Source organism: Delphinus delphis, chromosome 8 (genome assembly GCF_949987515.2).
Source record: "Delphinus delphis chromosome 8, mDelDel1.2, whole genome shotgun sequence".
Classification (NCBI taxonomy): Eukaryota; Metazoa; Chordata; class Mammalia; order Artiodactyla; family Delphinidae; genus Delphinus; species Delphinus delphis.
Window position 1 is genome coordinate 68374172 of NC_082690.1, and position 25925 is coordinate 68400096.

The following is a 25925-nucleotide window of genomic DNA, read 5'->3' on the forward strand; positions in this document are numbered from 1 at the left end:
TAAAGTTTTTCTTTTTTTCTTTTTCTAAATTATAAAAGCAACAGATGCTCACTTTAAAGCCAGGATTAGAACTCTTCACGCCTGGCTTGGAATTCCAGCTCCATCAACTCGTTAGATGTGCAGGCCTGGGAAAGCACATACCCTCCTTGAAGGCTTGATTTTCTCCTTGTGCAGGAGAGCATAATTTCACCTCCTAACATCGTTGCAAGGATTCAGGGAGATTGGTACATGGGATGCGCTTGCAGAGGTTTGGCATGGATTCTTTTACTCAGTGACTGTTTATTCAGCACCCACTCTGAGCCAGTCAGCATCCTAGTTGCTCTGGAAACACTCAAGAACAAGACAGAGGGGGTCTCTCTGCTCTTCTGAAACTCACAGTCTAATCAGAGGAGACACAAAGAAACAATTTCAGAAATTAGGAAGCTAGAACCCCCAGGTGGGGTGCAAGCCATAGGAAGGGCCACTTTAGGTCAATGCCAGGGGGGACCTTGCGGGGGAGGCTTGGTACTGTGTGACCCCCTAGACCCCAGGTTTTCCAGGACACCCGCTGTTAACAATTCTGCCCTCTAAGGGTAGGTCCCAGTTTTAAGTCTGGATACTCTGACCACTGAGCACGTGTCGGTTCTCAGTTAGGTGGTGCTTGTTCACTAACTGGCTCCCCATTCCGAGTATGAGCTCCGGGGCTGGGAGCCAAGTCCCGGGCCTTTTGAAGGCCTCCTGGCGAGCTGGAGAAGTGCTGCTTCCCGCTCACCCAGTGGAGCTGACACTGAATGAAGAGCCTCCATGTCAGGAGGGAGGGTCATCGGTTTCTAGCCAGAGCCCATTTTGCTCCAGTGCTGCTTGGAGCAATTTCTCTCTCAGGGAGGTTCTGGCACGCTGCACTCCCCTGATTCTCCACATGCAGTTTTTAAAGGGCTTGTGGAGACCATGTGAAAGCTGGGGCCATCCAACCTGTACGTTGGCATTTGGACCACAGAACTGTCAGCCCAACACTCCACGCCATCTGCATCGCCCCTCTCAGGGTATAGTATGCATTTTTAAATGACCATTTCAGCCTCTGCATTGGGCAACAGTGACCCAAACCGACTGGTGAGTGAGGCTGCTGAGCGGAAGGGCAAGCTGCCTCTGACTCACCTGTCACATTCATTGCTGACCTACTTTTGTTTGACCTTGATTTGCTCGCTGCAATTAAAGACATTGCTGTGAATGCACTTCTGCTGCTGATTTAAGTCTAATATGTGACAGCCCAGGATCTGAAACACACACATGACCCAGGCAGATGGATGGATGGATAGGTAGGTAGTTTTTCACTTACCTCTGAATTGTAATTCGATCACAAGGAAAAGGCTTAATTTCAAGGACATTGAGCAATTCTTTGAGACTAGATCGAGCAATTCTTTGAGACTAGATACGATGCCAAGGCAGCAGGCCTTGATTCCTTGCTACTGGGCAGCTTAATCAGGAAACGGCCTAGATGGCTGCCTTTCAAGTGGGTCCTTGCAGTAGCTTGGCAACTGGCACAGGGTCATAATTGGAAGAACTTGGCTCTGAGTGTCTGTGGGTGTTTACAGTGCACTATAGGGCAGGGCTTCGTTTATTTATAGAATATTGTGAGCAACAAGCAGCAGAAGGCTGAAAAGCCACTAAATCTCGATTTATTTTTAACAAATTCCATTTTCCCCCTCATCCCAGAAGGAGAACTGAGTTATTAAAAAACAGTAAAAAAAAATACATCATTGCAGAATATGCCATATCTAATTATGGGGTTGCCAGCGTCAGCCTGCAGCCACATTTTAAGGGCTTTGTAAATCAACCATCCATTCAATCTGTGAACTTATATGACTCCTATTCTTCTTTTAGATGTAGAAGGAAGTTATTGGCAAGTGAGTGCTATTCAGAAGTTCTACACTGTCTAAATTAGGAGATGGAGGGTATAAATATAGAATAGTGTACTTATGTTCTCAAAGGGAAATAAAATTATTCTTTGTTGTCCATCATACTTAGCCATCCAAGCATACATCCCACCGCACTAAATACCCACTGTAGAGTTTTCACTCATCGCAATGGCGGATCCACGCCACTCACAGGAGCTGTATTGTGATATCTTGCTGAGCCAGACCCTGAGTAAATATTGCCCACATATGTCATGAAAAGACGTGGACCTAACACTTTTGGGCCTTTGTTCTCATAGTGCATTAGAGCTGGATGAGACTTCAGAGAGCTTCTAGTTCAAGTACATCTTATTGTAGTTGGGGAAACTGAGGCCCAGAGAGTAGAGTGACTTGGGCCCCATGGTGAGTCACGGCAGAGCTGCGCTGGGGCCACAGTCTCTGTGCTTTTCTCTGATGGTCCCTGCTCTGCCAAGCTCGGAGCCAGTGAGTTAAACAGATCTGATTCCTGCCCTTCAGGGTTCACAGTCTCAGACAGGCAGACATCACGATGGTCAATAATCACCATATGCATGAGTAAACCAAGTTATATGTGTGCAATAAACCAGCTAGTGAGTGGAGGAGATGATGGTAAAGTGGGGAATTGTAGAATCTGTGTGTTAGGATACCAAGGCAAAGGTAAAATCAGTTGCTCTCTGACCTACTTGGGAAAAGCTTTATAGATGCTGTGAAGTTTCTTTTTTTCTTTTTTTTTTTTTTGGCCATGCCATGCAGCATGCGGGATCTTAGTTCCCCAACCAGGGATGGAACCTATGTCCCCTGCATTGAGAGCACGGAGTCTTCACCACTGGACCGCCAGGGAAGTCCCCATGCTGTGATAGGCGCAGCACATTTGCTGCATATTGCAGGAGGGAAAGTGCGGTGCAGCAGTGGGTGAAGGTAAATATAAATATTGAAGTTTTGGAGGAGCCTGGGAATGGGTCATTGGGGAGATCTCAAGGGAACACCCAAGGGAATGAAGGACTGGGTGCAGGCCAGGGGCAGGTGGTCTGAGTTCCTGGGATGCTCTGCCCTGTCCTGGGACAGCATGGGTTGGGGGGGAGGGCGGCATGAGTGCTGTTGTTCCCAGTCCTCTGACCGCCAGGTAGAAGGGTAATAACTGAGCACAGTGGTCTTCTTTTTTCTGACCCTCAGGATCCTTCTTTGCGCGGCCCTCTGGGCAGCCAGTATCGATGGACTAGAGCTGGCACGGAAGCTGGAACATGTGTCTCTTTCTTGCCCTGGGCCGATGCCCAGCACATGCCTGGGCTGGGTGGGATCTGGGTGTTAGTTCTTTCTGAGGCTGGGAGGGGACAGAGGGAGCTGAAGAAGCCTTTTCAAGGAAGGAAAGACTGTGGAAGCTTCTAGAGAAGACTCCTCTTACAGTGCTGGAGGCCAGTGGTTTTAAATTGAGGTTGTAGTGGGCAGCACAGAGACGAGTGAGTGAGAGAGGAGTGAGTGGGAGAGGAGAGGACGGATCACAGGCCGGAAGAAGCAGTGGGAGTTACTTACAGACAGACAAATGGGGAGGGAAGGACAATGATGTGCTGGGACTGAACCTACAACCGCAGGGGAGGAGGTCCGCGTGCGGAGGGAGGAATCGGCCACGGCAGACCCAGCGGCTAGGGGCCTGTGTTACTTAGGCTGGGCCTTTGGGTTACTGGGCACGTTCTTCTTTGAGCAGAGAGGGTCTGTCTTCCTGCCCAGTGAGCTCCTAGCCACCCTGGACAGTGGTTCTCAAACATGTTGCCAGGAGTTTCCAAATGGCAAAGAATGAAATCAGTACATAGAACATCGCCAGTGTCACCTCCGTAATTTGTTATTTTTCCTTAATCTTTTGATACCTACTGCCACTCACCTGCTTTTGAGTTCTCAGAGTTGAGAATGTATAAATTAGCAGTTTCCACTACCTGGAAAATAGCTGATGAGCTTTAGTTTGGGAATTTCATACTTTTTCTCAGATTTGTATTGTAGTTTTAATACAGCCCAGTAATATTTTTGCTGATAAAATAAAAATTTTCATTTTTATAGTTTATAAAGGTAACACAGTTTCAAGATGGAGGATACCTCCTGGGTGTCCCACCTCTGAACCAGTTTTCAAGGAGCAGATTCTCCCCTTTCTCTGTCTTGTTTCCTGCTCCCGGGCATTTCACTGTGTCCCAGCACCTTTCTCTGTGTGCAGCTCAGCCCAGGAGACCAAGTAAACCCGGGTTGGGGGGTGTGTCAGTAAAAGGTTCAGTGGTAAAGAACATTGACACCTTCATCTGAGAAGAGGTTGGGAAGTTGCCTATGGACTAGGACGGCCCCAATTCTTCCTGTCCCAGTCCCAGCCCATGGTGTTAGCAGGCCTGATCACTTCATATTGTGTGTCCCCAGTAACGGTGGCGTTTGTAACTGATGCTGCCTTTAAATTCTCCCAAGTAAGGAAATGTTCATGGTTTGTTGCCACACCCCTGTCATTTCACTCTTTCTCTGAATCACTGTGCTAGGCACGCAGCAGGCATTCCAGAAACACTTTTGGTTCATGGAGCCATTGCTGGTCAGAGCCCCGCTGTCACTACCACCTGGTGTTCTCAGAGCATTAAGTGAAAGTCCTGAAGGTTGTGTATTTTAAGACCTGTCCGAAGTCCATCCTCCTTCCTTTGGGCTGATGAGCCACACCCTGGCTATCTGCACTTATTTGCTCCTTATCAGAGTGATAGAATGGTCCAGGGGAAGGGCATCAAGGGGTCACTTCCTCTGGCCACCCTCCTGTGCAGGAAAATCCCATCTGTACTGATCAGAACAGTCAGGCCCCTGGCCCCCTGGGGCACCCACACACCGAGCCTCCTGCTCCCCCTCTACAGATATGTTTGCCTGTTAGAAAACCCTTCTTTATTCTAATCCAAATCTGCCTCTTGGCACTGTTTCCTCATTGACCTAGTTCTGCCCTTTGTAGCAGCACAGAACAAAGGTCCGTAGGCGTGGCGTGACTCCACTTTCTGAGTGTGGAAGTTGTGCTCATGGGCTCCCTTCCTTTCTCTTCCCCACCTTCTTATCTCCCTCCCCAGGGTCCAATGTCTCCAGTGCCTTCTGCCATCCTTGTGCGACATGGCAGTCCACATTAATATTAATGACTGGCAACATTCACTGAGTGCTTACCATGGACCAGGCACTGTTCTCAGCTCCTTATATGACTTATCTTACTACTCACAATCACCTATGAGGTGGGTACTGTCAATATCTGCATTTTGCCAGTGAGGAACCTGAGGAGCAGAGGTCAGATGTTGTCCAGAATCACAAAAGGAAGTGGCAGAGTGAAGACTGAGCCACAGAGCTATAATATCTCATAATCTTAGCGCTAAAAGTAAGCCCGTGGTGCATTAGATTGGGGCTGGTCCTACTTTGACTTATTTTGCAAGAAATCATTGGAAGGGAGCCTGAGTTGAACCATTTCCTATGAAACCTCCTCAGAATTTGTTTTTGTTGTTGTTCTGTTTTCTTTTTTTTAATTTTTTTGATTTTTTATTTATTTACTTTTTGGCCGTGTGGTGTGTGGGATCTTAGTTCCCCAACCAGGGATCGAACCTGTGCCCCCTGCACTGGAAGCACGGAGTCTTGACCACTGGACCGCCAGGGAAGTCCCCAGAGGCCCCAGAGACCTTTGCCTTGTCACCAACAAATGGGTTCATTTGAACTCTGCCAGGCCTGCAGGGTTCATGATGCAGTGAGTTTAGATCAGGGTGACAAATGTGGGCTCTTAGTATTTTCTTTTCCTGCACATGAAGTCAAATGCAATAGGTTTCTTGTTCAAAATGCTTCGTCATGATTTTGTGGCCAGAAAGCAGAGGGAGAAAGGTACCTAAGAATTCTAAGACTGAACCATATCTTCAAGTTCCTAATCCAACGTTCAGTCTCCCAGAACAGCCCCAGCGGTTGTGGAGTAGAGGGGTGCAAGGCCCACCTACCCTCCAAAGCTGGGATGGCAGGTGCCGAATACACATTTTCCTGAAATGCATGCATCAGGAAGCGTTTTGGAAGGGCAGGAGAGGGACGTGGGAAGGGGCATGTCAGGGCCAGTCTAACCTGGGCTTGAGTGTTGGTCTTGCCCTTCACCAGCTGTGTAACTAAGTGCAAGTCACTGGCTGCCTCTTTGCTCTTCTGTAAGATAGAAATAACAGTACCTTTTCCTAGGGATGTTTTGAGGGTTAAATAAGCAGAGGCAGATGTGCCATGAAGCTGTAGTTGTTGTTTCAAACCATTCCCCACACCTGATGATACCTCAAGGTTTGGTGACCAAGCCCTCTTTCACTGTCTGGCCCTTCCTACTTCAGTGGCATGGGCCCCAGCCCCTCAGCTGCCAGCCGTCTTGTGAGGCATGGAGTGGGACTATGGAGGCATGGGGTCTTCTGGGCAGTAACAAAACCCAGCCTGCAGTCACGTTGGTCATCCTGCCCTGACCCTGGCAGCTCAGGCCAAGTTCCCCCAAGAATCCAGGAAAAGGTGATTCATGACTTTATCAAGAGTCTGCTTCCTGTGTTCAGGTGCCCCTGGGCTTTCCTGGTCCAGGCATTGGCCACACTGGCTGAGCCAGAAGGGCTGAGAAACGGACTGAACCATCTTTATCTTTGTCGGTTGCTTTTCAGATAGCGTGTATCCCAGTTACTATTTCCGAGAGATAAGCAGCAAAGTGAGGGACCTCGTTTCCAAGGTGTGGGCCCAAAACCTGGAGGGAGAGCAGCTTGAAACAATAGAAAAAGGACTGGATAAAATCTAGTTCTGTAGTTACCTAAAACAGGGCCCTGAGCAGTGTCCTAGCTTCCCTGATACATAGTGTCTCTGTCTGAAAACGGGGGACGCTAATAGAACTAACCCCAAGGTTGGTAGGAGGATTAGATGAGATCCTGGATGGACATAACAAAAGGCACCTGGCACAATATCTAGCACTTAATAAACATAAATATTATAATAATTCCCTTCCTCCTCTACTGTATACTCTGCTGTTGATTTCCTATATGGCTTTGAGTAAATATCTTAAGCCCTCCTTGACCCTTCTCTTTGTAGAAAATGCAGGTGAAACGTACTACTGGTTGTGAATGGGTACGTAGCGCCCCCTATAGGACATCTCAGGAATGTGCAGGGTGGTTGGGCTGTCACAACTTGGGGCACAGGGCTTTCACTGGGGGGCAGCAGGGATGCTGGATGTAACACGTAGAGAATAAAGGATTGTCCAACATCCTGCCCAACTTCCCAAAGTTCAGTGGGCATTCATGTAGGTGAGACCCTGTTTATAATGATCTGGGCCTAGAGTCTGACTCCATTTTACATATAAACATAAATAATTTTTTCATGTTTTTAATGTATACTGAATTTTCCAGGAACACAACCACCAGGTATATGAGGTTTACCTATTTGTTATAAATAGATACAAGCATCTCATTATATCTTTCACTATGTCTCTAGAGTAGCTGTGTCCAATCTTTGTGTATTGATAGACATATTATTTTATTTTAACTTTATTTTTTTTCTTCTTTGTATTACAGTTACGTTGTTTTTGAAATTATAAGTGTTGGTAAGGTTATATTATTTACAAATTTTATTTCAAGAGAATGAAAAGAATGTTGAAAATATTTGTATTGAGTCTTTGAAAGTACGAGAGAGACAGGGAGAAGGAGAGAGAATGTGTGTGTGTATTTTAGCCTATAAATCAGCTGGAGAAACCTTAGGATAGACTTGAAATAAAAAGAAATGGTTTCACTTATCTTAGAAATGTCCTTTTACATAAGGATACATAATAGAAGTCAGAATTTAACTGCATCCATTGCCAGAGAAATAAGATGTTTGGATGTTTCCCCTGGCCGTTTTAGAAAGTATATAATCTTGAAGAGTCTAAAACATAGTTTTTGTTCTCTTTTTCATCTTTGCCATCTCTGTTTTTTTCACCCCTCCCAACTGTATGTATGTATTTATGTATTTTAACATCCATGTGTAGATCTTTACCGAAAGGAAAACCAGTCAGGCTCCTTGCTTTTTACCAAGTTTGTTTTTGTTGTTTTGTGGCCTCTGCCTGCGCAAATGGATTGTGTGAATTACCTATTCATAATCTTTATTTTTCCACTAGGGTGATTGCCTTTTTATTGATTTACAGCAGGTTTTATTTTTGTTTTGTTCCACTTAATTCAGAAAGGATAATAACTCCTTTACCTGTCACAGAGCTTTGGAGTCTGACAGACCTGAGTTTGAATCCTGGCTTTCCCACTCATGCACTGAGGATTTACAGGCAGTTTACTTGACCTCTCTGAGACTTAGTTACTTCTAATTGAGAACTAAATGAAAAAACCACTGCATGGCACAGAATAAAAGCCCAGTGTGTGGTTTCTGCTGCTGCAGTTTTTGTGTTGTTATTTTTGTTGTGATTCCTCCACTGCATATTTTCTCAGAAAAAGTATCTTGAGCTCGACAACTCATGTTGTTTCAGATTCTTAGACATGTAACACTCACTTGCTGTAACCAAAGCTCAGAAAAATGAAACTGAAATCACTGAAATTTTGTTTATTCCTTGTGTAGGAAGGAGACCAATGAAAGAAAACAAGCTGATTCCGTTTTAGTTAAAAGAGGAACTTGCAGGGTTATTCCTGGGGTCAGGAAACACTCAGATGAACATCTTAGATCCAGGGCCCTGGCAAGAGGCCTTGAGACTTATCACACAATTCAATCGTCTCCCTCAAACGGTGCCTGCCAGGGCAGGCAAGTGGACAAGTGCATTTCACAAAGGTTCCCAGTCATTCCGAGTTGAAACAGGAAGGATCATCTGGTTAACTGTTTAACCAGTTTAGCACACCTGCCGTGCCCCCAGCACTCTGGTCTATTCACAGCCTTGTGACCCGTTTGGGCATCCTTGCACTGTAGGCGGGAGGCAGATGGGTGAGAGCCGGCCCTACCTCTTCCTCCTGCTTGGGATGGAGCTTTTGCTTTTCTTTGCTGAGTCTCTGAAGCAACAAAGTATGTATGGAGTCCTGGCTCTGGAGTTAGGCACATCGGGGCTCTGTCCCTGATTCCTCCATTCCAGCTGTGTGACTTTGGACAAGTTGCTACACCTCTCTGAGCCTCAGTGCCATCTTTTACATGATGGTGATTTTTTACCATCCCCAAAAGGTCATTTTGAGGACCAAATGAGTTGGGTAAGGGCTAGCACCATCCTCAGCACGCAGGATACTCAGTCAACAGGAGGTGGGCGCTGCTCCAGGAAGGCAGGAGGTGGGTACATGGGCTGCAATGTAGTCGGTGATGCAGACCCCCCACTCAGCACGATCCAGACCAACAGCTCCTGCCCTGCTGGGTGGATGAAAAGAAGGCACCTCTTCCCCCAGCTGTCACACGGGGCACGCTGCCTGGCAGGGGGAGCTCAGGTGGGATCTTCACCCCCACTGGCCCCCTGGGCTGGGGGCCCTTGTGTAGTTTACAGACCGGCTACACCCCTCACAGCAGAAAGACATGAAATCCCGGCTGTTCCCTCACAACATATCAATAATCGACGGCTTCTTATCACCCCCCCATGGCCACCCAGCCCCGCCTCCTCTTACACCTCATGTCCATCCATCATCAGCACAGCCTACCTGCAAATATATCTAGAATTCTTTTAGCCACTCCTCAGACCAGGCCTGAAGCATATCATCTTTTCCCCAGACTACTGTAGTTGTCTCCTTACTGGCCTTCACTGGTGGTGCTCTCTTTACCCCCCCACCCCATATATACTCATGCACACACGCGCACATGCACACAGAGCCCCACCACACACGCACACACACAGCCCTGCCATGGAGAACAGTGCCTGGCACTTGGGGGCTCCCAGTAGATGTCTGTTGAAAGGTTAATGAATCATCGTGGGACAGCACACTCCTAGTGTCTCCATTGTGACAGAACCGTCCTGAATTGAAACTGGACTGCCACAGGCAATTTGTGGTGCAAGTTTACTCAAATTACCAGTTCTTCCACTGTACAAACTACCTGGCATATATGGATGCTTAGTAAGTTCTGTTGGATGCATTGCTTTTGGCCTTTGGGGCCGTGGTAGCCCTCTGAGGCCTCCTTACCCATCAGCAAAATCCTGTGGTGGGTGGGACCGTGCCCCTGACCCTTCTTAGCCAGGTGTTCCCCCCACCCAGAGTCCCCCGTGCAGCCCAGCCCTGGGTGACACTGTCAGCCACTGGCTTCTGCTTCTCCTGCGGTCTCCATCCAGGGAAATCGTCATCCTTTGCTTTCGCCATCTCGTCTTCCTGGGTCACTCTAACGTTTTGTTATCATCACCTGTTGATCTAACTTTCTCATTATCCTCTTCCCAGCTTTCCGTAGGAGTTATTTCTCTAATTTTAGTTTCATTGACTGTCAAATGAAGAGGTTGGACTTCTTTTTTTTTTTTTTTTTTGCGGTACGCGGGTCTCTCACTGTTGTGGCCTCTCCCGTTGTGGAGCACAGGCTCCGGACGCGCATGCTCAGCGGCCATGGCTCACGGGCCCAGCCGCTCCGCGGCATGTGGGATCTTCCCGGACCGGGGCACGAACCCGTGTCCCCTAGCATCGGCAGGCAGACTCTCAACCACTGCGCCACCAGGGAAGCCCAATGGACTTCTTAAAGTAACACCTCCCTCTCAAATTCTGAGGAGCCCTCAGTGCTTCCAGCTGCAAGACGCGGGCCTCTGGCACGGTCTCTACCCCGCCAGGTCCCTCTCCGGGCCTTTCCCCGTCACTCATCGGCTGCCTTCTGCTCCCAGAGCTCACTGTCCACTTGCCAGGCACTCCCTGCCAGCCCAGGTGCTCCGGCTCCCACCATTTTTGAGCCCCTTCACCCCAGACTTGTGGTCTGAGTTTGCTTTCTGTGACCTCCGTGCTTACCTCCCCCAGCCTTCTTCTCCTTGTCTCACCTCACAGCTCATCCATTTCAGTAACCGCAGTTAACCCGACGGGCATCCTAAGTGCTTTTCATGTACTGACCTCATTCAGTCTTGAGGAGGGATCCTCCTCCTGTTCCAGGTGAGGAGACTGCAGCTCCCAGGGGTCACGGAACTGGCCCAGGACACAGCTAGTAAGCGGCAGAGCTGAACCCAGGCTGTCTGGCTCCAGAGGACTGACCACCACCCCGTCCTACCTCTCTTCACACCCATATCATCCCCTCACCCTTTCGTCCATGCCCCGCGAGCCCCGCCTTCCAGGGCAGAACCCTGGCTCTTCCTCTGCTCCTGCCGGGGGAGGTGCGGGCAGGTCACAGGCCTGGATAAGCCCCCAGTGCACGGCCTTGCCCACCCTTGCTCTGCACTGCTTCCCGGCCTGTCCTCAAGTCCCTGCCCACTCTGTAGTTGGCCTTGCTCCCTGCCGTGGCAGAGAGGCCAAGGCTGTTCCATCTCTTTTCACCACTGCTCAATATTCTTCCCATTTTTCTGTCCTTCTCTCTGCCTTCCCCACATTCTCAAAGGAGGCACATCCCTTTTCCTCTCTGAGTCTCAACGCTGCTCGGGTCCACCCCCTGCTGCCTGTCCCAGCCGGCCTCCATCCACAGCCCTACCCCGAAACTCAGCACCTTTCGGGCTGCCCCATCTTTGACTCTGCTCCCCTCACACCAGCATCCTTCTCTTTACCGCCAATAACAGCAGTGCATCCTTCTGTTTCCTTTAGAACAAGATGCAGATGTTTTCTAGGACTTTCTTCAACTTCAGGCAGCAGGTGTTTTGGTGGAAAGAGCGTTCTTCCCCTGAGTCTTTAGGGCCAAGCTCTATTCTCTTATCCTGTAAGTTTTAAAAAAAGAAGGGGGAAAAAAAGGAGAAAGAAAAGAAAAGAAAAAGCCCCCAACAGCCTGGAGGCAGGCTGTGTGTCTCTGGTTACTGAGTGTGACTCACGGGTCCCTCCTGATGACCACCCCTGTACCATCATCAAATGCAGGGGTGTGTCAAGGCTGAGGGCCAGGAGGAGAGCTTGGCCCTCGGGAGGTGGCCTCCCAGAGCAGCCAGGATGTGACCAGTACAGAGCACGCCCTGCCTCCCCGGCACTGGGGCACCGAGGAGAACAAGGCCCGCATCCTCCGGGGAGGCAACACATGTGAACCCCCCTGGCGGCTTCACATTCCACTGCGGTCCTCCAGGCAATGCAGAGAAACCCTGGGTCTGGGCTGGTGGGTGGGCTGAATGCATGTGGGTGCTGAGAGGCAGAGGGCAGGCACTGGGCGGAGGAAGCGGCCAGGGACCACTCACGAGGCAAAGTGGGACAGGGTCGTCAGAACTTCGGCTTTTCTCAGAGGAGCCAGGAGACTGACAAAGCCATGCCGACCACCTTCTGGTGAGGAAATAGGCAGGGAAGGAGGGGAAGCAGGATCACTGCATCCTGAATGATTCTGCAGAGCAAGGTTCCCCTTAATGTGCCCCATCCAACCTTTGTCCACTAGATGTTAGGTGAAGAAAAACATGTGGACCAGCATCTGTGGGCAGGTGGAGACCCCGCCGCTCCCGGACTTCGCCCTCTGCGGGGCCCTGTTTAAGGTTCCGAGAAGCCCTGCAGAGGAGAAACCCAGCATTTAGCCCGGAATTCCCCACGCTTCTTTGGCCATTGATTTTCCCCCCCATGTAACATCATTAAAGTTTCATGGGGTTGGTATTCAGGAAGAGATCTTTGGGAAGTGCTGGTGTGAAGAATTTCATAACAGCATCCTCTGGAATGTGCCCATTTTTTATTTTGCATGGAGGCCATGCCACATAGTGGAAAGGACCGACCTGGGTTTAAATCTACCTTCCTATAAAATCCCTGGCCTTGGTCAAGTTACCTAACCTCTCTGACACTTAGTTTCCTCATTTTTAAAGTGGGAGAGATGACATCTAATAGAGCTTTGGTGATGCTTAAATGACAAAATAATAATAGTTAACACGTATAGAGGGTGTATTATGTGCCAGATACCACTTTAAGCACTTTCTTCATCTCCTTTCCCCACCACAGCTCTGAGGTAGGTAATGTTATCATCTGTATCTCCCAGGTCAGGAGACCCTGACACGCAAAGTTAAGGGTCGTGTATATGTTGGAACTGAGATTTGCACCCCAGACACTAATACCTGGTAGAGTCGGGATTTGAAACCTGACCATCACTTCTCAGCAGAGAGCATGCTCCTAACCACTGTGTCATAAAGGGCCTGGTGCATGAAAAGCAATAAGGAATATCAGTTCCCTTTTCAGGTGATTCATGGATATTTGAAGGGGAACCGGACATTCCTGAGACTCCAAGTTATTCTGCAGTCTTTTTTATCAAACCTGTTAAAGGAATAATCTGGACCTGCTTGTCCACTCATTGTTTTCTGCACATAAAATAAAAATTCTCCTTCAGCAATGTCCAGAAAGTTACGACCCTTCTTCATGGCCTCTCTGCTTTGCCTCCATATCATGATCCACCTCAATTTGGGCAGCTGCTCAGCCGTCGGCTGGAATTGGGCCACTTCCCACACAGGTGCCATCAGTGGTCCGTGCATCCCCGTCCAGGACCAAGAGTCCTCCCAGAAAGCACAGTGGGGCTGTAGCTTGTTCCTCAGGCTGTTCTCTTTCCTGTACTTCAGTGACAGACTTGGAGACGGTCTAAGAAGGTGTCCCTTTTATCACTCGTTCAACAAAGTTACTGAGTTCGTGTGCTGGGCTAGGGGCATGCTCTGTATTGTGCCTTTTAAGTAGATCTCAGAATCTTCCTAACAGCCCTCAGTAGCCCTCCAAGACTGGAATGCTGTGGACTCTCCTCTATCAGTGGTGTTGGGGCCCTTTTCCACATAGACCAGCCTTGTTTTTGTTTTTAAACTTATTTATTTGATTTATTTTTGGCTGTGTTGGGTCTTCGTTGCTGTGCACGGGCTTTCTCTAGCTGCAGTGAACAGGGGCTACCCCTCACTGCAGTATGCAGGCTTCTCGTTGCAGTGGCCTCTCTTGTTGTGGAGCACAGGCTCTAGGCGCACGGGCTCAGTAGTTGCAGTGCATGGGTTCTAGAGCGCAGGCTCAGTAGTCGTGGCCCATGGACTTAGTGCTCTGCCGCATGTGGGATCTTCCCGGACCAGGAGTTGAACCCGTTCTCTGCATTGGCAGACGGATTCCCAACCACTGTGCCACCAGGGAAGTCCGACCAGCCTTGGTTTTTTTTTTTTTTTTTGCAGTATGCGGGCCGCGGGCCTCTCACTGTTGTGGCCTCTTCCGTTGCAGAGCACAGGCTCCGGACGTGCAGGCTCAGCGGCCATGGCTCACGGGCCCAGCCACTCCATGGCATGTGGGATCTTCCCGGAATGGGGCACGAACCCGTGTCCCCTGCATCGGCAGGCGGACTCTCAACCACTGTGCCACCAGGGAGGCCCGGACCAGCCTTGTTTTGATTCCCAAACTGCTCCAGGATTCCCAACCCCTGCCTCTTGTGAGACCCTCTCAATAGGCTCTCTAGCCCCATCGTTCCAAATGCAAGCTCCTTGATTTTTGTTTGATTTCAGGATTCCCAAGCATCTAGAGCTTCCAATAGGACTGGGTACACAAGTGCCACAAACGGGGTTCTCCCCAGGCCCCTGACAGCCACTGCAAATGAGCTCTCCTCTGCTCAGAACATCATTCTAATCATCCAGTCCACCAGGCAAACCTGGTTCAAGTCTCCCCTCCTCCCTGGTCCCTTCTCCTTCCATTACCCCACACACACCGGCAAGTAAGCTAATCATTTTCTCCTCTTTTCTGCTCCTGTACCTCACATATGCCCCACAGCTAGGGGAAAAAAGGCATTTCTTCCTCAAGATACTTGACTGCCACCTGCTGGAAATTTGTAGTAATGGCTCCACAAATCTCTGCCACTTAACAGAGGCGCAGGTACACTGACATGGGGCAGTGCACTGCTTGCACAACTGCAGGTACGGCCCTGCCTATTGCAGTGATCAGGATTGAGGGGATCTTAAACATACCCCGCTGTGTCCCCAGTGCCCTGGCTTCCACTAGGGCTAAAGAAATGCTTGCTGATTGATCGTGGTGCAAACCCCGGTTATCTTAGCATCGAGGCACCTGGTCTCATGGGTGAGTGTTCTCTAAATCCGTCTGTTGCAAAGCGAGGCAACCAAACTCCCCACAAACTTTCAGAGTAACCAGAGGATCAGGGGGACTTGCAGAGGGGACAGGGACCCTTCAGTCTCTCACCTCTGCTCAAAGGCCACCACCATCTGAACAGACCAGAGCAACTCCACATTCATCCCCTCATTAAACCTTGAGTTGAGAATATGGAGAATGGAACCGGGGCCAGCTGCCCTGCTCCTCTGCATGGGGGAAGGACAGTACTTTGGAGCAGATGCTGTGTCCAGGGCCAGCGCCTCGAAGGTGGTGGGGATGCAGAGGTGGCCACACGGGTCCTTGCAGGCAGCTAGGGGTTTTGTGGCAAAGTAGATCGGTGAGCATGTAGCTACTAGACACAGGTAAGCAAGGGTGTTGATTCACTATCGTCCATATTTTCCTAAGCTGTGCCCTTTTATTAAACATCATCAAAAGCCATTACCCCAGTGACGTCCTGAGGCTTCACAAAGTGGTCTCAGTAGAGCTCCATCCAGCTGTTACACCTGCAGGCGGGGGCAGGAGGGGAAACATGCTTTTACCAGGGTCCTATTTCATAAAGGGAGAAGCCCTCTGTCCTTTCACAAAGCTTGTTTCCCCAGAGCCAGAGCCATTCGGCACAGCGTTGCTCAGGTCATATAGAAAAAGTCTCCCGGGGACTTCCTGGCGGTCCAGTGGTTAGGACTCGGTGCTTTCACTGCCGGGGCCCAGGTTCAATCCCTGGTCGGGGAACTAAGATCCCGCAAGCTGCCTGGAGTGGCCAAAAAAAAAAAAAACCAACAAGTCTCTCAGACAGATACCTCTCCCTGCTAACCCTAGTAAAGTAAGAGGAGCATTTCCCTCTCTGCCCTGGCTTCCAGGAAGCCCAGAGACAACTTCTTACTTCAGTTTCTGTAGCTTTCCTGAAGCAGGATTGCTTCTCCTCACATTTCCCTGATTCCTTCCTCAGGAGTGCTTGTTTTGGGGGCATTTGTATTTTCCTTTGTAGGGGTGGCTTTGGGGGCAGGATGGGCAGTGGTGTGGCAGAATAAAGAACCACCACCAGTGAGCCAGACACATGTGGGTTTCAGTCCCCACTTGCTAAGCAAGATGTCTTTGCCTCTTCAGTGCTTAGTTCCTTACCTGGAAATTTGGGATAATGACCATAATTAACAGATAGGTTACTGTGAAGAGTAAACTCCACCAGTGCGACCGCCACTATTCCCGCTCCCTCCTCCCAGGTCAGGCTTGGTCTGTGGCTCCAGGATCAGAGTCTATTTCCTTCTTCCTGCCTGTGTCAACTAGGGGACCAAGGGGTTTCCGGGGATGCAGGACTTTCAGTGCTAAATCAGGAAGGTCAGAGGCAAACAGAAGAGCCAGTCACCCTGGTATTAAACAACCTCAACATCTCAGGGGCTTACAGTGGCCAAGGTTTACTTCTTGTTCATGCTGCATCCGTACAGGGTCTTGGCTAAAGGAGGAGCCTCTATCCAGGAATCGCTGGTCTCGGCACAAACAGGGGGACACGCAGTAAAGGTCAGTTTGAAGGTTGCCACTGTCCCTTCCACTCACATTCATCCATCAGGGCGAGTCACTTGGCCAGGCCTGGCATGAGGCAGCCTGCCGACTTCCCACACAGAGGAGCAGCTAATGGTGTGAACCTTGATACAATCCACACGCTCCCCTTTCTCTGCTTGTCATTCTGGGGTGCTGGGGCAGGGAGGAGGGAAAGCCCAGAGATGCCTGGTCCACAGCTGGAGGGCACCCTGTGGCCATCTTCCTGTGGATGGTGTGTGTGGGTTTCTTTAGGGGCCCTTCAGCCTTGCCCCACTCTGCTCCGAGTACCAGCTGTCTCCTTTTGGCACCTAATAGTGGCTGACAGGCTCACCTCTGCTAGCACCCTTGCTCCTTTGTGTGGAACCCCAGAGAATCTTCTCCCTATGCTCCGAGGAGCACAAGGGGACTGAGGTGGGACAGAGGGTGCCCCCAAGCTCTTGCCAGGTACACGTCCCAGGTCCCTTCATGCCTGGCTTTCTCTGGCCACCCAGAGAGCCTCCCTCCCACCTTCGGAAATCTCTAGGTCAGAAGTGGGCACACGTGTGACCCCTGACTCCAGGACCATGGCCAGGCTCTCCCAAGAGCGTCCTCGCTATGCGTCACTTGGATGGCAGCACCAGGGCCAGCCCTGAGCCCCCAGTCAGCAAGGGTCCCTCTCCCAGGTACCTTTGGCCTCTTGGAGCCCCCTCTCTTGGCTCAAATCTCTTCTGGAAGTAGTTAGCACAGAAGACGTGTTTTGCCCCTTTTCTTTTCGTTGTTCCATTTATTGTCTTACATCTAAGAACACCTTCCTGGAGAGAAAACAGTTTTCCAAAAAATAACTGTCACAGCTGACTCAGCTTCCTTACCTTGTCCAAGCATATAAGAAACATGGTTTTTGTTTTGCAAAATACAATGCCAAAAATCTATGTTAGCATTTATTATTTCTATAAAGTAAACATGAGTGCTGGAAAAAAATGTTCAAAATAAGAAATTTCGTATGGAGTTTGGTACGGAGAACCTTTATCTAAATTTCAGGGACGTGGGGGAAAGAAAATGCAAGGCATGGTGCTGGGAGATGCTGAGCCGTGAGATCCAGGCGCAGCTGGCGGGGCTGGGCGGGGTCTAGGCAGAGAGGCCGCAGCGGGCGAGGGGAAGGGGCGGGGCAGCCCGGGAGAGCTGGAGGCTTCTCTGAGGGTACACCTGAGGGCACTTGAAAGGCACGCAGGCGTTCCCCCGGTGACCGAGTGGGTAAAGGGAGCCACACCTGTAAAACAAAGTGGGCACAGCTGAGGCCTCGTGCTCTCGGCTGCGTGCTTTTGGGAGCTTAAGTATTTCAGCAGCCTGGCGCCTCGGGTAGCAGATGAGCTGTCGGGCTGGAGAGCGAGCACGTCTTTTGCGGAGGCTTGGTGTATCCTGCTAGGGGTGTTTGGGGTTTTATCTGGAAGGCTTGGGGAGAGCAATGAAGCCACTGAAGCATTTTAAGCAAGGGGGTGTCCTACCTCTGACCACGGTGAGGAGGGGGCGAGACTGGAGAGGGGAGCAGCCTGGATGGAGGCGATGGATAAAGGAAGGATGAAGTGGCTGGACCCACCCATCCAAGGGCCAAGTGTGGGCTCTGGGGCTGTTAGAAGGAGAAGGGAGGTCGCCCAGGGTGGATCCTGGGTTGCAAATTTGGGGGCTGGCGGGATAGTGTGGGACCTGGATGGGGAATCAGATTTAGGTGGGATCGTGTGTGTTGAGCCTCCCCCAAGCAGCCCTGCCCTGGGGACTTTGCATCCCTGCTGCTTATCCATCGAGGCTTAGGGACTGGGAGTCCAGAATTCCTGGTCACATCGTTTGCACTTGCCCAGACAGGGTTACCTGTGTCAGACAGTGAGGGTTTCTGAACCAGACTGCGAGGAAGAATAAATCGGGAGGACACGGTCCATTCTATCCCTGAATATTCATTTGAAGACCTTTATAATGATCAAGACAAAGGCAGGTCATTGAAGATGCAAGAATTAGCCAGTGGAATGTGAAGCGCCGGAATTTGTGCTTCAGGAAGGTCAGGAAGGCCCCAGTTAAAATCTGTCTTTCCGTCTCAAGGTGGAGCAGGTAGGGAGTAGTGGGGCGGGTGCAGCCCATTTCTTCCTTCAGAGCCTGTTCCTTCCACAGGGGTCGCAGGGCCAGAGAGGAGACCCTTGTATCCTGCCAGCAGGAGGTGGGCAGGGCAGCAAACTCTCCCCCCGCTTTAATTTAACATGAGCAGCTTTTCAGAACTGATTTCTCTACCACATGTGCTTGAGTCCAGGGACGTTTTCTTTCAGCGTCAGCTCACTCCCAGCGGCTTCAGGTATCGGCCCTGCTGGCATTTCGTCTCGGCTTAATGTTTCCTGAAGACTTGTTTTCTGTGGTTCCTCGTGTGTGCATTTAGGTAACTCACCTGGCTGGAGAGAGGGTTGAGTGGTGTCGTTATTCACAGGTGGAGCTCCTGGAGCCCCACTGCTCTCCTGCTATGTAACCTCGGCTGGTTTCTTCACCTCTCTCTGCCTCGATCTTCTTGGTAAAATGTGGAAACAACAGTATTTACCTCAGAGTTATTTTCAGGTCTGAGTGAGTTAATCCACATGGTGCAGTAAGAACAGCGCCTGACGCCAAGTACACTCTCAGTCACTGTTCACTGTTATTATTGCTTGACCCCGTAGGAGAAATGAAAAATATAATTATCTTCTTCCTCTTAAGGCCGTGTCCAAGAATTTACGTTTAGTAATTTAAAAGGCATTGTTTTTCACAGAAAATATCTCCTGGCAGACTTCCTCATGTGTTTGCAGTTGAGTTTAACAGGCAGTTGAAGGACGGGACGGTCAGCTCAGCATTGCTCCCTGTAATCAGGAGTCATGAGCAAGTTCCCCATCTTCCTCAGCTGCTATGAGACTTTTCATTTACTCCAAATTGACCTGTTTGGGATTTCTTTTCCTGTGGGCCCCACTGTAGGTTTCTGGAAGAAGTTGACTGCCTGAAAGGAAGCGACAAAACATGAAAATTGCTTTGAGGTGACCAACAAGTCCAGTGGCCCCTTGCTTCTCCCAAGGTGGATCTGGGGTTTAAGAACCGTAACTTCAGGTAACAATCCTATCCCACCCACCCCTGCCTAGAGTGACTATCATTGGCAGCTCCGATGGTAGTCCTTCCCTCAGGAAGTGTGGTTTCTTCCAGGAGCCCTGAAACTTGAAATTTTCCACCTCATGCAAATGTATGGCTGTTCAAAAAGAGGAGTGGGGGCTAGAGGGGGCACCACAGGTCTGACACCCAAAGGGTCACCGAGACCCCGAGGTCTGTGCTCACTGCTGGCCTACTTCTCTTAATGTCACTAATAATGATGATAATAACAACAAAAGCTACAGCTGCGGCAGGGCCTTTAATGTGATTAAATGATTATAAAATGCTCCTTGAAGAATACATCAGACTAGCCAGGAAATTTCTAAAAATGAAGAGTAAGAAGCAGGAAAGGAATTGTTCTACCAGATATTAAAATGTATTATAAAGCCACAATCATAAATAGTGTGGTACCAGGATGGAAATAAGCAGATCAAAGGAAAAGAAGAGAAAGTCCAGAAATAGAAAACAAATCAATAAAGATGGCATTTCAAGTGACAGGTAACAGGACACATGGTCTAGTGAGTGGTGTTGGGACAACTGTCTATTCTTTGGAGAGAAATAAGAAATTCCCAACCTTAGGTCGTGTACCAAAAATAATTTCCAAGTGGATTAAAGAACTAAATTTTTTTAAAAAAATTATAAAAACACCAGCAAAGAAGAGAATGTTTTTATTATTTTGGGGTGACAGGGTTTTTAAAACATGTCACTTTTAGTATCATATACAAATACCATAAGCAAAGTAAAAAGGCAAAAGCGGGGGGAAGTATTTACAACATCTATAACGAGCAAAGATTAATATTCCTGATATACAAATTTATTCATTCAACATGCATTTTTTGAGTGCTTACTGTGTGCTAGAAAGTGTTCTAGGCACTAAGGGTGCAAGCAGTAAACCAAAGTCCCTGCTCTCCTGATGCTTATAGTCTAATGGAGAGGACAGCCAGTAAACTAAGTAGATTATTGCAGGCCAAGTGCTTATACGGGCGATGGGAAAAAATTAAGCAGGCCTGGGGTGGTTAGGAAGAGTTGGTGGGGAGGTCATATTATGTGGCTCTTCAGGGAAGCTTCACTGATGAAGTTTCATCTGAGCAGAAATATGAAAGAAAAAGGGGAGAAGTGGTTGAATTTTGGATGTTTTTTTAATCTTGAGCTGATAAGATTTGCTGATGGATTGGATGCAGGTTGTGAAGAAAAGAAAGGAGTCAGGGGTGACTTCTAGGTTTGGGGCCTGAGTGGCAAGCAGGATTGAAGTACCACTTACTGACCTGGGCATGGCCAAGAGGCTTGGCTTGGGGAGAACCAGGGATTGGTCATGGATGTTTCATGTTTCTGTTGTATATTCAAAGGGAGATGCCAGGGTGATGGTTGGTTATACAGGTTTGGAATCTGGGGAGAGATCTGGGCTGGAGATGTAAATATGGGAGTTGTCATAGCATGGATAGTATTTGAAGCAATGAAACTAGACAGATCTCCTAGGGAGTGAGTATAGACAGAGAGGAGGGCCGAGGACAGCTAGAGGCGAGGAGACGAGAGGAACCAGCTGAAGAGACCAAAGAGGAGTGGCCACTGAAGTAGGAGAACCATGAAGCTGAGAGACAGGGAGGAGGGAGAGATCGACTCTATTAGATGTGCTGATGGGATGAGTAGGGAGGGAATGGGGAACTTGCTGTTGGATTTAGCAATGAGGAGGTCACTAGTGAACCCAACAGGGGCTGTTGTAGTGGGATGATGGGGACAAAAGCCTGATTTGAGTTGAGTTATAGTGAGGGAAGAGGAAAGCAATTGGAAACAAAGAATTGGGGCAGTAACTGGAAGGGAGTAGAGTTCAAAAAAGTTGTGTTTTTCTCCCCCGCAAGATGAGAGTTGTTTGAGTGTGTTCTTATCCTAATGGGAGTGATGCTTTAGAGTGGGGGAAGTGGATGATGCAGGATTGGGGCGGATGGTCTGGACTAGTAAAAGAGGATGGGGTCAGCATGCTTTGGGGCTGGGGTCCTAGCCTGCAGCATCTAGGTAGCTGGTAGAAGTGGTTGCTGGCCTCTTAGTGAAGTATCAGCTAAGCATGAGGACTGGGGAGATGTTGGAGGTTTGAGGAGGAAAGAGCAAGTATGGTAGCAGAGTGGGAGAATAAATGGAGCAGAAGAGTCAAGGATCGTTGCATGCTTTTCTCCCACCAGTTCAGGTGCCCGGGTGAGCATGAGTTAGGAGGCCCATCGATCCTAAAGACAATATGGTAGGAAAATAGGACATGAGTGGGCACAAAGGAAAACCAAAAAATGCCCATATAAACGTAGGAGCACCATCCATAATAATTTTAAATTACAAGTAAAAACAGTGAGGTTTCGTTTTTTTCTTTCAGATTGACAAGAGCTCTTATTGGGGATGTAAATTATTGGTTCTTTTCTGGAGCACAGTGTTTCAGTATTTACCAAAACATGCAATGTGTGTCCCCTTTAGACCTGTCAGTCTGACTTTTAGAGATAATAGCTCAAGTGTGCAGAGCTACGCACACAAAGATGTTCACTCCAGCAATGGTCGCGAGAGTGAAAACACAGCACACGCCTAACCAGGAGGGCTCAGGTCTCTAATGTGTGGGCACAATAGTGACAGTGAAAACAAGAGCTCACCCTTGCCTCTCACTTTGCAGATGAGGAAACTCGGGCCCAGAGAGTGGGAGTGACAGCCCCAGTCACGTCACTTGGAGCTGGACCCTGACAGCGGGCAGTGCACGGCCACCTTCAACTGGGTTTGCAGTTGGAGTCCCTTGCAAGGTACTTGCCAGCCTCTCCTTTGGGCCGACTCACTTTGCGCTTTTAAGATATGAATTCTCAAAATGTTTTGCAAGTGTTTGCAGTGTCTTCACTTCATTATGCTAGGTTTTCCTTGCAGTGGAATCCTGAGTACAAAAGGACAGTTTGGGAGGACAGGACAGACTTTGCCTGGGCCAGTGATGGAGAGGGACCACTTTTTCCTGACTCCCAAGTGGGACTTACAGGCTGAGAAAGGATATTTTCTGCTTTCCTACAACTTTGATAAAAAATTGTAATAGAAATACAAAGATAGGGCTTCCCTGGTGGCACAGTGGTTAAGAATCCGCCTGCCAATGCAGGAGACACGGGTTCGAGCCTTGGTCTGGGAAGATCCCACATGCCGCGGAGCAACTAAGCCCGTGCACTACAACTACTGAGCCCACGTGCCACAATTACTGAAGCCCGCACGCCTATAGCCCGTGTTCCGCAACAAGAGAAGCCACCGCGTTCAGAAGCCCGCGCACCACAACGAAGAGTAGCCCCCGCTCACCACAACTAGAAAAAGCCTGCGCACAGCAACGAAGACCCAACACAGCCAAAAATAAATAAAATAATAAATTTTTAAAAACACAAAGATAACAAGTAGATCATATTTATTTCATTGATTAGATTTGATTAGAAGAAGATTAATTTAGGACTGTCAGAACATCTGGGACACTTGGTCCCCTCCGTGGGAGGAGCACAGGGCTGTAACTTCTAGAGCCTTGGGTTCTGGTTTAGTTCTTCCATGCCCTGGCACGGGGATCTAGGAGAAGCCACCCAGTTTCTCTGAGCTTTGTGTCTACAAGAAAAACGAGTGGGTGAGCCTAAATTACCTATAGTAACTCCTAGAGTAAATACGATGCCCCTTCCAGTTCTACCTGGTCCTGTTCTGGTTGGCTGGGCGAGAGAGATGTTGGTGCTGTAATCAAGTCCCTTTTCCTCCACAGAGCCACCCTGGTCGTCCTCCACCTTAGAAGAGCACGTAGAAATAAACGTGCCTCTGTGCCTCCTTGTACCTATTCCAGACTCCAATGGCCGAACAGAGAATGGACATTTCTTCAACTATCAGCGACTTCATGTCCCCAGGTGCCACCGACCTCCTCTCCAGCCCCCTGGGCACCGGTGGCATGGATTGCAACCGGAAACGCAAGGGCAGCTCCACGGACTACCAGTAAGGCCTTTGGGCTCGTCTTCCTCTGGCTAAACTTGGTGTCGGCTCACAGGCACGAACATCTAGGGCCTCTACTGTCCCTCCTGGAAGAAGGGATCCTCTCTGTGAAAAGGGGTGGGAATGAAAGATCCGACTCCAGCTGGCCACACAGTAGTTGATTTTGCCCTTTATCTTCCCCCTGGATTGAAAGCAGGAGGGAGCTTCCAGTACTGCTGAGGTGTTTACTCCCTGCTCCTGTCCCCAGATTGTTCCACATCGAGGGAAAAAGAATAGCCTTAAAGCCAGGTTCCACATTTTACCCCTTTCTTCATTTTCCTTTGCTCTTGTGAGCAAGATGGCCAAGTCCCTGGATGTAACCTCAGTGGTTTCAAAAAGAGCTTTGCCTGAAGGCCTCTCTCTAGGAGGACATCAATGGCTTGCTTAACGTTTGTGGAGTGAATAAGTAGAGGTCATCTCTGGAAACAGTATAGGAACAGTGACATTGTCCTTAAACATTATTTAAATTAGTTTGTTCCTCTTACATTAAATAGTACTTTTCTTTTTAGACTAGTTGGCTTTTCTTTTGAGTAAGTAAGTTTTCACACTTACAGTCAGCTCTTCTGTAGCTGAACAAACATCTAGGGAATAAGTCAGCATAGAACATCCAAAGGCACGTTTTGTTTTGTAGAGGCAACTGTGGAGTCTTGCCCAAATGTCCATTTGAGAGGTTTTCTTCTGTTTAATGAGGGAAAATCTCCAAGGAGGTATCCCCCTACAGCAGATGTCCTTTCTGCTGAAGTTCACAGGTCGAATTTGGGGAGCACAGTGGCTGGAGGTCAGATGCCCACTAGGAGATGCTATGAGTAATATGTAAGTGATCCCAGATGATTAAGAGAGTGGACGCCCAGGGGATGGAGAGTGGGTGTGAGGACCGAGAGGGTGTTCTTCCATGGCAGTAACTCCCCAACAGGGAAACTAGGTGCTTTCTGTGGAGCCTTTGTCTTGGGCCAGTGCTGATGGAGGCCTTGACGTGTTCTAAGACCTCTGCTATCTAGATCTGTGGTTCCCAACCTTGTCTCCATCCAGAACTTTCAGGTTTCCTGCATGGACCCCAGTTTGCAGGTCTTCTGTAATTCGTGGAGACCCTATTAATTAAGCGACCATAATCCTTTATCTTATCATTTTAATGCCCTAAACTCATACCTGTAGGGCAGAGCTGCTTTTCACCTGAGATGGTCATCTGCCTCAGTGAGCGGATACAAGTCTAGACAAAAGGGAAGAGAGAGTTGTCATTTTCCCCTGTGGCCTGTAGATTTTCTTCTGAACTTCAGGACTAGCTAGAGAAAGTCTCTGCCTGTGGGGAAATTGAGGGCTCTTGGTTGGGAACCACTGTTCTAGAATGCCCGTGATGTGCCTCAGTGCTCCTGAGAAAGTTGTTTTTGCCCTTGAGATGACATTGTTTGGAAGGCCATAATCCCTCCTTTCTTACAGGAGAAAGGAGGAGGCCCAGATGTTGGCCAGTGCCCTCCTGAGCGATTTAGGGGTTGGAGAAGGGTGTGAGCTGACCCAGGGGATTTAGAACTCCTTCCTCTGAGGATTTCAATCTGTTTTCTACTGAACCACAAGGTGATGTGAAAACTGGATTCTGGAGTCCATGCAAGGAAGGCAGATCCCTGCTGTGGCCCCAGGAATCTCTGTGGCCCCCCAACCCCATGCCTCCCTCTGTCCCAGTTTCTCAGGGCTCGGGGTTTCCCGCTGAGCTGAGAACCAGAGCATTGGGTAGCAGTGCCTTTGAAGAGCTGGCTTGGGGCTCTGCTCAGTACTTCTTTGTGGGTACTTTGATTTCCCCTCCTCACCTCACCCACCGTCACCAAATATATAGTATATTTGATGCTTGATGTGTTTTGCAAATGAATGAACCCCATTTATCCAGAATGATGCGGGGGGGAATGAGGTGTTACAGTTACTCAGATACTCTGGTTACCTAAGAGTTTCCATAAATGCTGTATGTATTCCCAATTTTCTCAAACAATCAATACGGTAAAAATATGTTAACACGCGAACTCTATTGAGACGGTATATATAACTTTTGTTTGGTCTGGGTTTTATAGTAGGTTCAAGTTGGTTTTGTTTGTTTTACTTTTATACATCAAGAGTCAATACTATGACTATTTGAGCTTTCTGATTGCTTGGTTTCTGGATAAATGAGGGCCTTCTGTATTAGATAAGAAGCTATTTTGTATGTCTTAACAGTCACATTCTCTATTGTTTTCTCAGAGAAAGCATGGACACAGACAAAGACGACCCTCATGGAAGGTACCATGAATCTAGTCATTTGAAC

General features: G+C 48.9%; 1 protein-coding gene across 10 annotated transcripts in view; it reads left to right on the forward strand.

Moving 5' to 3' along the window:
- The window catches only part of BMAL1 (basic helix-loop-helix ARNT like 1), a 104390-nt gene that overhangs the window by 48167 nt on the left and 30298 nt on the right, over nt 1-25925 (forward strand). For 6 of the 10 annotated variants that reach the window (XM_060018515.1, XM_060018522.1, XM_060018520.1 and 3 more), the window contains 4 exons: nt 19481-19609; nt 22290-22413; nt 23382-23605; nt 25862-25900. In XM_060018515.1, coding sequence (XP_059874498.1) covers nt 23466-23605; nt 25862-25900 — 179 coding nt within the window. In that variant the 5' untranslated portion in view covers nt 19481-19609; nt 22290-22413; nt 23382-23465. Of the gene's footprint in view, nt 1-4922; nt 5135-19480; nt 19610-22289; nt 22414-23381; nt 23606-23650; nt 24455-25861; nt 25901-25925 lie in introns of those variants that run through there. The other 4 variants (XM_060018521.1, XM_060018524.1, XM_060018518.1 and 1 more) reach the window with 3 other exon arrangements.